General features: G+C 49.6%; 1 protein-coding gene across 1 annotated transcript; it reads right to left on the bottom strand.

The window, feature by feature from the left end:
• Nucleotides 1-1,565: 1,565 nt before the first annotated feature.
• On the bottom strand, nucleotides 1,566-10,280 carry PLEKHO1 (pleckstrin homology domain containing O1). The gene is made up of 6 exons (XM_031436510.2): nucleotides 9,975-10,280; nucleotides 9,168-9,314; nucleotides 4,686-4,826; nucleotides 3,958-4,062; nucleotides 3,488-3,589; nucleotides 1,566-2,391 (listed from the first exon to the last, which is right to left on the bottom strand). Exons 1-6 carry the CDS (start codon nucleotides 10,002-10,004, stop codon nucleotides 1,687-1,689), a joined length of 1,230 nt encoding a protein of 409 aa, XP_031292370.1. The 5' UTR covers nucleotides 10,005-10,280; the 3' UTR covers nucleotides 1,566-1,686.
• Nucleotides 10,281-13,096: the final 2,816 nt, after the last annotated feature.

The raw sequence follows: 13,096 nt of genomic DNA, 5'->3' as shown, positions 1-13,096 counted from the left end.
AGATCTTCATGACTGTGAGTGGTGGGGGACCAAGAGAGCACGAGAATCTCTCTTCCCTATAGACATTCAGCTTGGAGAGAGTCCCCCATCTTGTTAGGTGAGTTGTGGAGTAACATCAGAGCAGAATGGCAATTGAGGGTATGTTTTGCCCAAAGGATTTTCCTTGTCTCCCTCCTACCCCATCTTCTTGAATGTCACATGAGGGCAGGCTCGCAGCTGAGATCTACACACAACTTGTCTGTTTCCTCCTCTTTTCCCTGCTTACCCTCAGGGAAGCTCTAGGCTTTGGCTCTAGGAGGTGAGAGGAGATCTAGCGAAGAGGATCAAGAAGCTAGTGACAGGTCTCCAGCTGACCCTTGAACACAGAGGTTTGAATTGCATTACACGTTGGTATTTTTCAATAAAAAACATACTGCAGTACTGCAGTCTGTGGTTAGTTGAATCCTCAGATGCAGAGGAACTGCAGATAAGGAGGGTGACTGTAAGTTACAAGCAGATTAACCCCCATGTTGTTCAAGGGGCAACTGTTCTTCAAAGTGTTTTTTTTTTTAAACCCTTCATTTATTTGATTCATGAGGCTCTCTGTCCCCTTCTTTTCAAAATTCGTTATCTTGCCTGCACAACTCTTCTCTGGACAGCTTCAGTGTTATTCAGCTTGATCTTAGAAACTTTAGAGGCCAGAAGCAAACAGAGTTGTGTAATATCTACTACAGACAAAAATGCAGGGGAGCCTGGAAGCTCCAAACGTTGCTCAGGAGCATGGTGGCATGAGTAGAAAGATGTTTCTCTAGGGCTTGATTAACATTGCCAGAGAGGTTTAAAGGAGAGGGGGAGGCTACAGGAAACCCTAGCTTGGCCGAAAGAGGAACCTGGGCACATATTGGTTTTCCCCTTCATCCTACCCAGCTTGCATTACAAATCAGTTTCCTTCTGAGTTTGGTTCTTCTGTGGGGTCAGCTGTGTTTCCCTGTGCTAGGTCCCTCTAGCCAAATGACCAAATCAATCCCATCCATCCAGGGTTGTATCTTTGAGTCAGTGTTGGGGAGGGTGTGAGAGATGAAGGGAAGAAACCCCTCAAATAAGAAAGCCAGGCAGCTCAATCTCGACCAGAGGCTACTAAGCCTGAGAAGCCAGTGTCTGGCGGGGGAGATTTTAAATGCAAAAATCCTCCTCAGGGCTGGGATAAATTTCACTTCTGTGTGCATGGACAGGTGGCACCGGCTCCCACATCCACAGAGCTAGAGCTGAGCGGCTGAAATTTCACCCTCAAATTGAAAAGTTGGAATGGGACATAAGAGAAGCCCCCCCCCCACCTCTAAACTTAGAAGCCCATACACACCCTTGGGAGCAGCAGTATATTCCTCGTCCTGCCGCAGAGGGGTGGTGTGTGTAAAATGGTCAGACTATGCCTTTGTTACCCTCTTTCTCTCTTCATCCAGGTGGGGTCACCACTTCTCCAAATCTGAGGCAATTTAGGTCTGTCTCAGAGAGAGAGGAGGGAAGGAAGGAAGGGAAGCTGGGAAAGAAGGGCTGTAGGAGGGCTGGGCACCAGCAAGAGCAACGAGTTTGATTGTGTTTTTGTTTTCTTTTTTGACTGAGGTAAATAAAAAAGCTTTATCCTGCAACACTTGGAGATAAGAATCTGCCCCCCAACCCCCGAGAAGTTGCAGACTCTGTCGCCGTCCTTCACATCAGGCTCTTCCGGTACTGACTGTGCTGCATGGTCTGTCTGAGGGGGGAGTCGGGGGTCTGCAGGTCCATCTGTCTGTACAGGTCCCTCAGCTCCCGGACTTCCTGCAGCACCCTCTTTGCCTGGCTCCAATTTGATGACGCTTCTCCCAGCAGCCGCTCTGTCTCCAGCAGCAGCTGCTCTGACTCAGAATCAGGAGGAGACCGAGGGGGGTCCTTGGCCTTTCGCTTCCCATCTCCCAGTCCCTGAACTTCTGCCAGCAGCTCCTGAGTCTTCTCCAGTTTCTTTGCTACCAGGTCCTGGATCCGGGACAGCTGCCCCGGGTGGGGTGGGATGGGCGCTGGGGGGTCCCCACCCTGGAGTTGGAGGGTGCGGGCTGGTGCAGTGTCCCGCTGAGACAAAATCTCCTCCAGGGAGGCACAGCGGCCTTTTTCTGTGGGGGCCAACTTCTTGGGTGCCTGGGGGGTGTAGGTGGCCCCTTTATCTGGCTTTTCCCAAAGTCGAGGAAGGACGCTTGCCCGGTCTGAGGAGGGCTGGATGCGGTCTGAGTCTGCTCTCCGCCGGCTGCCCGCCAGCTGGGCCACAGACTTGTCCAGGTCGACCCGAAAGCTCTCAGCACAAGAGGTTGGTTCCTCAGGGGAAGGGTCTTCCTCCTGGATCAGGTCCAAGGTCAGCATCCCATCCGAGGTAGAGGTCGAAGCCTGCAGGGGGAGAAGGTGGAATGAAGGGGGTAGATGGTCATCAGTGGGCATTTTAGGACTGACTGCCTGAAAGATGCAAGCTGTGGCCATTTTCCTCTTCGGCGTGCTATCCCTGAAGCCCCTCATTCCCGACAGCCCTGTGGCTTTGTTTGCTATTTCTTATTCCTTTGACAGTGATTTGAACTTATTTCTTTCTTTCATTTTTCTGTGATTTAAAGTAATTTCTTCTGCTTGTTTCCCATATTTTTCACTCTATTATGAACTTCCTGAAGAGCTTCTTTTTCCTCTGTATTGTGGACTCTAAGGATCAAACTGGGTTTGACACATGCAGGATACCTGGCATGAAAGGGTAACTGTCCTTTTCCATCTGTATCCTCTGAGCCACACACCTCAACCCCCTCTGCTATTTGGAACCCAGAACCCCTTGCCTTAAAATAAAACGTGTTCTGTTTTCAGAATACTATAATTTAAAAAAAGTGATAAGGGTTTTCAGTACGTCATATGTATTGATACATATGTTGTTTCAATCATTCCTCATGGCAACCCTTCAAGTGGCATGACTACTGCCTCACTTAACAGTTGGAGACAAGCAGTTTCAGGGACTCACAGAGAGAGTACAGGTTCCAACCCAGTTCTGTCTGATTCCAAAGCCCACGTTCCTTCTACTGTGCTGACTGCCTCTTTTCCTAGACACTTAGAGCTTGGACAAATGAAAGAAAATCCCATTGTTCTTCTAAATGCCTGCAGTACGTAATGTTGTTACCCATCAGGATAGCTAGCCACATGACAGTAGCTTCTGTTGCCTTGTACTATATTCAGTTCTTCCATTTTTCACTTTCCTGTGGGTATGTCTCATTTTCCCCAAAGGATGATAAAAGTTATTGAGGGCAAGACTTTTGAATTCACAGTAGGTGCTGAATAAATATTTTTGCTTTAGAGGAATGAGGCAGGGGAATGGGGTGGAGGGACTTCCCTAGCCTCTGACCTTGGTATCACAAATGCCTCTGGTGTACTATCTGAGATACAGTCCTGTCTGAGATGAATGGACATGGAGTTGGCCCTTCAGCAGTTTTTACTTTCTTACAGTCTTACATACCACGGCCATTAGATGTCCCCGAGTTGGGGGGCGGCGGGAGTGTTGGATTTTTGCCCTGTCTCGAGTCGGGTGGGCGAGATAGCTGTCTTCCTCAACGGTGACCTGAAGAGATGCACTGTGAGCCATGGATGCTCTTTAGAGACTCTCTGTCCCAACCCAGCTTCCCCGATGCCTGAACATGCCTGGATGGGGAAAAATCCCCCCCCCCCATAAACTGCTTCTGAGCAAATCCAACGGCAAGGGACATGAAGGGGCTTCTTAAGCTGGCTCGGGGCTGGCCTGTGCATCAGAAAGCAGAGAAAGAGGAGTTGGCAGAAAAGACTTGGAGAGAAGATAGGAGAACAGGTTTTCAAAAGGGAGATAAAGAAGTAGAGCTGGTAAACGAGGCCTGCATCATTATTTCCCTCATTAGTGAGTCACAGCACTTCCCTCTGCCTCAGCGTCCCTCTCCCCACAGTAAATCCCCTGACCTCATCCAAGATGCGGTTCTTGGCTCGAGTGATAGCAGAGTTGAGGGCACTGATCCACGATTCCTTCTCTTCTGGACTCACTGCCAGGAAGACCAGGTTGGGTGCCTGTGAGGGGAAGATTCCTGTTTCAGCCAGGATTTTAGAATTGGCCTCACCTTGACAGTGAAGAAATAAGAAATTATAATCTCATTCTCTTAGACCCAGCTCCTGGAAGGAGAGAGTCTACTTCTGGAGTCATCTGTGACTTAAGGAAACCAGCCTCTCTTCCTGAAAAATGCCACAGCTTGGAGGCTGTTTTAGAAAAGACCAAGGAGGAACTCAGAAGGGTACTAGACATTAATACAGCACTCGAGGTAATTAGAAGAGGTTTGGTAAAGGATGCGTACTAAAACAAAGACCTTTAAATGTTTGAAAAAATAGAATGTGACAGGAATGGCTTCACAGGTAAAAGTGACTGTCTCCCAAGAGAGGGTGTGTGTGTGTGGTGGGGGAGGTAGAGAGGGAGAGAGATGACCTTTGTGGCTAGACAGTTTAAGGGCTGGCTTGCCCAGAGGGAAGGAAATGGTCACAATATTCTCACGTTAAATAATAAAAGTCAGCAAGAGAGCAATAATTCAGGGCCTCTGAGCTGAGAGAGAGCTCCTGAAGGGGGAAGGTGCTCTCCCCTGCATCCCCCCTTCCCTGACCTGGTCAATGTTCCAGTGGCCAAGGTGGCAGGAGAAGCATACCGTGTTCCCAGGCTGTCTGGAGTGGGCAAGAGCGAACTTGCTATGATTCTTCTTGCTCCTGCTCTTGGATTTCCGGAGCTCTTCACACTTCTCATAGTCACTCAGGTCGAACACCTCTTGAATATTTTTCTCATCTTTTACCTAGGGGAGGGTTGGAAGCGAGGTGATAAGGATAAAATTACTTAGTCCTTGTCCCCAAATTTTAAGTTTAAATCAGTCTTGGGAACCAGAAGCCTGACGGCGGGGGTGGGGTGGGGGTGGAATGGCAGGATAGAAAAAGGCTGTCCTACCCAAGGCCCACAGAGGCCTGAAAGAGAGGGGCAGCCCCCAGGCCCTGACTCCTCTAGTGGGTTTCCACTTAAACCCCTTGTCCACAATCTCTTCAGCCAAGCTACCATTTCCAGAGCCCCAGCAGGTCTGCCTTCACCATGACTCCTTCAGAGGACAGTTACAGGGCTAACAGGTTAATCCTATCATCCTGAAGTAAGCAAAACCCAGATGGTCCTTGACTGTCCAGAGGGAGGAGGTAAAGGGGGTGTCTGAGGGGAATGAAGGGCTCCCTCTGGCCTCTCCCCTCTTATGTTTATATTGTTCTTTCTTACCATCCCCCTCCCCTCCCTGCTGCTTCCTCAAATATATACTATTATGAAAAGAGTTACCTATTTCAGGAGCTTTAGCATCACAGGAACAACAGCCCCTGTGTTCAGTTTGTTGAGTCTGTTCAGACAGGCTGAAAAATACACCTGTACTTCCTACCTCTCCTTCCTCCCTCCAAGGTACCATGATAACCCAACGTAGCTCCCAAGGGCTTGAGAAGCCATTTAAATCACAACCCTCTCTCTAGGCGAAGATGCACTTACACTCTTCCTAGAGGACTAAATTTCAGACTTGGAAAAAAGTGTTCTGCTGCCTCTTTCCATGATTCCAGTTTGACTGCCTAAATCCCCTTACTGCCAGGAAGTTCCTCCTTGTGTCTAAACTGAGCCCTTGCTGTTTGTAGAACCTATCTTGCACCCAGTTCTACCCTGAGCAGCTGTATCCAGCATTTGGCTGTTAACTCTCTAGCTGAATGTCTAATCAGAGACCAGCATTCTGTCTACATCCTCCAACCCCAGCCAGCCTTTTCTGAGCTCCACAAATTCCATTAACATCTCTGCCAAGGTCCGTTTTAGACCTCTCTTGAGTTTTTTCTCCTTTTCCCTAAGGTGATCCCATAATGCTCGTCCTCTAAAGCTGTGAGCTGGCTTGCGAGAGGGGAGGAGACTTTGTCACTAGCACAGACAGAGCAGCTTGTGATTAGAAAATCCTTTCACCCTCTGCTACTTGAGCCTGGGATTGGAAGACTCTGAGGAGTGAGCTTGTTCGTGGTTTCCTAGGATGAGAGAAAAACCACCAGCACTTGTCTTGTTAAAACTAAACAAACAGACAAAAGTAGCCTCCTATCTTCCTTGGAAGACATCCACCCTTCCTGACTGGAATTATTTCACAAAAGAGACCCCAATTCCCAAGCTCTGAAATAGGAGTTGTGTGTGTGGAGTTGACTTCATCCAGCCCCCTGGTTCTCGTCAACCTTGCAGTTGGGAAGTAGTTCTCTCTTCCATTCCCCAGCCCATCTCTGCTCTTGTATCTGCCCATCTGACTTGCTGTTGGACCCAGGGGACTGACACAGACCCATTCAAGTGAATGGCTGCTCATAAACCACCTCTGTTTGTTTCCTCTAGGGCTCTCCCCTATCCTGAGCTCTTGACGAGAGGCCTTGAAGGATTGTGGGTGGAAGTGGACAAGATGCTGGCAAGGGGTGTCCCAGAACAATTCCCAGAAACATGCAGCAGGGATGCAGGGTGAGGCATCACTCCTCTCCCCCTCCTTCCTCAGAGTTGAGACTATCAGCAGAGGCCAGAAATCTTGGAGAGGAAGGTGCTGGGTGTGTGTACGTAGCCAGGGGAAGAGAGTTACTTGTTCTGTTTTCCTTAAGGGAAGAGAAGGGAAAGGAAAGGAAAGGGAGGGAAGGGAAGGGAAGGGAGGTATTCTGACTTGGACATGACTGATAAGGAGCTCTGGGGAGCAGGAGACATTGACAGAGGGTAGCCCTTGATAGAGCAGGGGTAGGAGATGGGGTGAGGCATGCAGTAGGACAAGCATATTCCAATGTTCAGGGAAGATGGACAACTCCAAGACCTTAGTTCTCCACTGTATTGTTTTTGCCCATCTAATTCCCACAGTCTCATTTATAATTACCACCCTCCAAAGTCAACCCTTCCTTTCCTCTGGTTGTTTGTCCTTGGCCCACAGAAAGGAATTTTTCCCATGCTTGCCAAAAAAGATGCCCTGAACCCAATTTCCTCTACCATGAGGTCCCCCTAAGGTCTAGTTTCTGTTCTTATACATCAGCCCCACGATCATAAGGAGCCCTTTGACTGAGAATGAGGAAAATGATTATTAACAACAAAAACAGAAGGATTTCTTTGGTGGAGGCAGTTGTGGGAGACCTTGCCTTTATGAGAGGAAATAAAAAAGACTAAAGCAAATTCTAGGGGAGAGGGTTAGGAATTTTCTTGCCTTAACATGTAAATTATAATCATACTACACGTTAAAAAAATCTTGCATCTATTGACTCTGGAACTTTTGGAGAGTGACAGAATAAAGCCCACCATCCTCGGTCAGTTTCACCTTTAACTCAGGCCACTGTAGCACCACTGTAGCATGGAAACTGGCTCCAAGGAAGAGTACTATCAATAGGCTTGTTCCCTCTTTTCCTCTGCCCTTCTCAGCAGGGGGCAGACTAGCAGTGGGCAGATGGCCCCATGACCAGTCAGATGCTCCTGACTCACAGGACACCAGACAGCCTAGGCTGAGGTCATTCCATCCTTGCCCCTGTCTCAGTACCCCTTCCATCACAAACATGGATCAACCACACTCTTTCGCCCCCAGACTGTCCTTTGGACAATACAAACAAACAAACAAAAAAAGGTCTTCTTCCTTCTACCCTTTCCCTATTCTCATGTTTCCCCATTGACGTGTGGGAAGTTCTCCCTGATTGCTCACTAGTTTCCTGCCATTATGAAGTTCGGGGAAGACAGGAGGTACACTTTGACACTTGCTTTTTTTTCCTTTTTTTTAACTGGGAAGCCAGCAAATTGTGGAAAAACCTTCTGTCCTTCTGTAGGATTTGGTTGGGTAGAGGTGACCCTTAAAAATAAATCCTCATGTCAAAGTGTTCTCTCACCTCCCTCCATCACCAAGTTCCTAGCTTAGTGTAAACAGTAAGGTTTAAACACCCTTAAGAGGGATCTCTTTGGCCCCAGCACAGCTTAGTTCTTCCTGAGCTGCCTCAGTGTTCTGTTCAGATGAATACTTTCTCTAGGACCGAGTGTGTGTCTGTTTCAACACCATAAAAGGATTTATTTACCTAAATATAGTCTATGCAGAAAGCAGAAGAGGTTAGAACTCAGGGAGGACTTCCGAGTTAGCCCTGGGTGAGGGAACACAGGATGGGGTGGGGAAGGGCCATCCTATCAGGGGAACTCAGAACAGTCTCCTAGGCTATGCTGACAACAGTTGCAGAGGTAGGGACTGGAATGACTTCTAACACATGCAGGGGCAGTTTCAGTTTCTCAGTATTGCTACATGTTACTGATCCCAAGAATTAGAGATAAAAGGGAGAAGAGTCTGGATTCAATATGTGGGCTCAGGTTCTGACCCAACGTGGTCTGTCTTTTTCATTTTAACTATAGAGCCAAAGACACAGAGACATGCAGGGGTTCACAACTCCATTCTTCCTTCTGATAAAAATGGGGGTGCTGGGCAGGAGGAAGTGGAGGATGAGATCCTTGCCTCTTTTTTTTTTTGAGTTGGGGTGGGGAACAGAGAACACGTGCTGGTTAGGGACATTGGCTTCAAAAGAAATTAACTGTCTGCCACTCACCAATACTCTACCCCAGGTCATAGGAGGCTGACCTTGGGTTGTGTGTCTGTTTTCTGTGATTCAGGGCAGCCGTACTACTGATATGACTTGCATATGTCCCCACTAAAGACAGGAAAGGGGAGGCTAGCTGGGTTGGGGTGGCAGGGACAGGAAGGAGTGGAGAATAAGCTGAACAGAGTGTTTCAGCAGCAACAGCAAAGAAAAACGAATCCCACATTCAGCTAGAGGCCAGGATAGGGTAGGGGGCAGCAGGGGACACTCGGAACTTTTAGGACATCTTGGGAAGGAGTTGTCGTAGTTGTCAGAAAGGTTTCTCCAAAGAAAAATCTTTAACTAAAATGCAAACTCAACTTCTAATTCTAACTCAGATCTTTTCACTAAAGGGTGACCTTTCTCTGCAGGGAAGATGGGGTAGAGACCAACCAGACCAATGAACTCGCTTTTGGAACAAAATGAGGGATTAGGTAAGGGGAGACCAGAGGTAGATAAGACCCCTGCAGAGAGACAAAGTGGGGACTATGAGAAAACAGGGATAGTTACCGGCAAAGGCCACCTACCTCCTTTTCGGAGATGTAGAGCTGGTCACCTTTTAGCACCACGTAGCGGTTTTTCCAAATCTCCCTGAAAATCCCTTTCCCGCAGAATTTTCGGACCCAGCCGACCTTCTCAGGCGGTGCAGACTGATGATTTCCATCCTGAGGCCCCTGCCCCCGGGGCCAGATGAGAACCGCGCGATTAGGTGATTACAGCTTTTTCCTCCTCTCGTTCCGTCCCCCTGTCCCCTCCTTCCCGTGGCCGCCCCGCCGCAGCGCGAGTCAGGGAGCCCCGCGCTCGCTCCCCACTTCTTCAAAGCCTTTCACTCCGAGGAACTCTCCCCCATCGCTCCCCTCCCCTTTCTCCCAAATAAACAACTGGAACTGCCAGGGGAAGGGGTGAGGGCCCGGCTGGAGCCAAGGGGTGGCCTTCAGGTCTCCGCCGGGCCCCCAGCCCCCTCCCCCAGCCTCCTTCCTCGCCGCGCCGGGATTAACAGCATTTTATTTTATTTTTCATTGTCTTCTCGCCACTGCAGAGCGCGATGCCAGCGGCCGTCGGCCGCTCAGGGAGAGGGAGGCCGGGGGTCGGACAGAAACTCAGCCAAGTTAACCCCCAGACCAAGTAAACAAACAAAAGCCCCCTCCAGCGTCTCGTCGTGGGGCCCGGCGCGCCGAGGCCGAGGCCGAGGGGACCGGCGGCTGGGCCGCCTCGGGCAGGGGGCTGGCGCCGGGGGCCCCTGGTCCCCAACCTGGCCGCCCACGGCCCCGACGGGGCCGGGGTCCTCGGGGCACAAAGTCAGCGGCGGGAGCCGGGCGGGCGGGCGCACTCACCCTCTTGGTGGAATTGTTCTTCTTCATCATTCCCGGCGTGCGGGCGCGGGGGCCGAGGGGCGGCCCCGCGTCAAGGGCCGAGGCCGCTTCGAGGGGGCTCCTGTCCGGGGGGGAGGGTGCGGAGAGGCCCCCGGCGCCGCCGCCGCCGCTCCTCCCTCCCTCTCCTGGACTCTCCCCTTCTTTGTAGCTCCGGTTACACTAAAGGCCGGCCTCCCTCGCGCTCGCACACACATGCACGCCCGCTCCCCGCCCCTCGGCGCCCTCCATCCCAGCGCCCACGCGGCCCGGGCCCCCGAGCGCGCCCCCGCCACCCGCCCTCCCGGCCCGGCCCGGCCCGGCCGCTCCCCCGGCCCGGCGCGCTGTGGGCGGCCCAGCCCGCGCCCCGCAGCTCCATCCACCCGCTCGCTGACGTTGCGAGTTCAGAATAAAGGGCGAATCGCGGAGCCGGAGAGAGTGCGCTCCCCCCACCCCCCTCCTTTGTTTCTGACTCACTGAGGGTGAAGAAGACAGACCTAAACCCCGCCGGAGAACGGCGTCTGGAGGGGCAGAGAGACCCAGACTCGCACCGACAGCCAGAGCGAGAGGTGGAGCCAGAAAAGACAGCCCGGGCGGACCTGCAGAGCGAGACCGCGGGGGCGGATGGAGCTGGTGATGGAGAGACAGGGAGGTTTAGGAAGACCGGAGATAACCTAGATCGTAATCATCTCCCTCCCAAACCCAAAACAAAAACAAGAACGCGAGCTGGGAGGGCGCGTTACCCAGAACGGGCATCTGGAACTCACACTACCCAGGTGGTCGAGATAGTGGTCTGGGCAGGTTACACCTTGGGGAAAAGTTTTATGTTTTGGAGGTTATGGGTGTGTAAGGGGGACGCGATGGGAGAGAAGTTAATATTAATACACATTCCTTCCAGTTTACAAAGCCTCAGGCCTTATTCGAGTCTCAGGAGAAAAACCCTAAGTATGAGGTAGTTATTATGATCTCCACTGCAGAGAGAAAAGTGAGATTCAGAATGGCTGAGGGATTTGCAGACACACACTGTAAGCGCTGACAGGAATAGAATTTTGTCTCCAAAGCTCTGGTCTGTGAGACCAAGTGGCTTTAAAAATAAGCTCGAGGTGAGGCTTATACTTCCTACTACCTGAGTCTCTCTCTCTCTGCTGCACTGGCATGTCAAATATCCACCCTGTCCACCGCACTGAAGTCCAGTAGAGGGAGGGGCTCAATGCCCAGAGGATGCCCTGACTGGGGGAAACTGCTGATCACTTCTACGCTGGATCTGCCTCAGAGCCTACACACCAACATCTTGGTAAATTCTTTTTCTTTTTTTTTTTTTTTTGCTACATATTTAATGGGAAGAGGAGTATCAGGAAACCTAGGTTTGGGTTTCATAAAAAAGCAAAACAAAACAACAACAAAAACCCTTGGTTTTATCACTGCTCTGTGGCCTTTGGTCAAGTCACTGAATTTCTTTGGGCCTCAGTTCCTCCACGTATTAAGTAGTGGGATGAACTGCCAATTACATCGATGAGGAAAAATAGGGGAATATGTGAGATGACCCAAGAAAGTCCTTTGAAAATGTAAGTATTGCCCTCTAGGGCTAATTTCTAAGTAATAATAAGCTAACAAACACATTGCCTGGCATATGGTAGGCATGCAGTAACTACAAAATGAAGAAAAACCCCTGGCTTAGAGAAGTGGGAACAAGAGAGAACCCTTTTTGTAGAGATGTCTTGAGAGAAAACAGTACTGGTCAAATTTGTGGTCTGAGAAGTGGAGTGGTCTTGGTTTTTCTGGTATCTGGCAAATGAAGGAGGGGACTTCTCTCTTTTCCCAGCCCCTCTTCCCCCCCAATCCAATAATATTCTTCTTAACCTCTTTTCATTTACCATATTAATTCTTGTATTTTAGATTGATAGATGCTCTTACATATCATGTCTTTAAGTCTTTAGTGCCACCTTGTGAGGCATATAGAATAAATGTAATTCCCACTTGGAAAATGAAGAAACAGGGCATGGCAAGTCAATTGACTTGCCCAAATTTACACAACAAGTTACTGGCTAACTAGATTAGAATCCAGATTTTCTGACTCCACTGTACTGTTTACGCTTGGTGTACACACACACACACTCTCTCTCTCTCTCTCTATCTCTCTCTCTCCTTTCCCCTTCCTGCAATCTGTTTCCCACCCTCTCTGTTTAAAAAGTGACTTTTAAAAGAATGAGAAAATTCTGGGTATCTTCGTGAGGAAGCAGAGTGTCCCAATGTGCTAGGAACTAGCCTGGCTGATCTTTTGAGGGCTTGCTGGCCAGGCAGATAGGAGTGGTTTGGACTTATGGTTTTAACAGATTCTGGTTTATGGGGAAAAAATTAATTCATGACTTGTCCCATCTTACTCCTTTCCCTTCCTTTTAGTCAGCAAATATTTGAGTGCCTCCTACAGGCAAGGTACTGAGGTCCTATGTGCTGCATCAGGCAGAAGCTGGAGCTGTGCATAACATTGGGCAGAGGGGCTGCTAAAAAGTCAAAACCCTCCAAAGTAAGTTTCAGATTCCAGAACAGATGCATGTGGGCTGGAGAACCCTTCCTGCCTATTTGCTCCTGAAGATGTTTGAAAATGTTACATAAATCTCAGTTTTTATCCTCATTAACCTGCACTGCTGCACAGCTTCATCTTACCATCCTGCCCCCACCTTCACTCACTTTGTCTCCCTTTGTCCTTTTACTCACCCCTCTTTCCATAAGCCATACTCTCCTTCTGGCCTGCTCTTCAAGTTGACTTCTGTCTTACCAGGCGAACCTCATGGCACCTGAATTGGGATCTGTGAATTGGGACTATTTCCAAAGACCAATTCTTAAGTTAGAAATCTCAGAGTAAGAACTTAGGAGTTCCTTTGCACATTTTCATAGCACCGTCTCCTCGGTGAGCTCGACACTGCTACACACACAAACCACAAAAACAACTGAAGCCAATTTCTCTCTTAGGTGGAGATAAGATACTGCAGGTACTCATGGTGAGCTTACCTCCCTAACTGCATCACCATGGATAAGACACAACTGTCAGCTGCTTTATTCTTAAACTGACTACTTTATAAGTAACTCCCCTTAGAGGAAGAAGGGAG

This window comes from Camelus dromedarius, chromosome 23 (genome assembly GCF_036321535.1).
Source record: "Camelus dromedarius isolate mCamDro1 chromosome 23, mCamDro1.pat, whole genome shotgun sequence".
Lineage (NCBI taxonomy): Eukaryota > Metazoa > Chordata > Mammalia > Artiodactyla > Camelidae > Camelus > Camelus dromedarius.
This window is presented reverse-complemented; position numbering and strand designations above follow the sequence as displayed.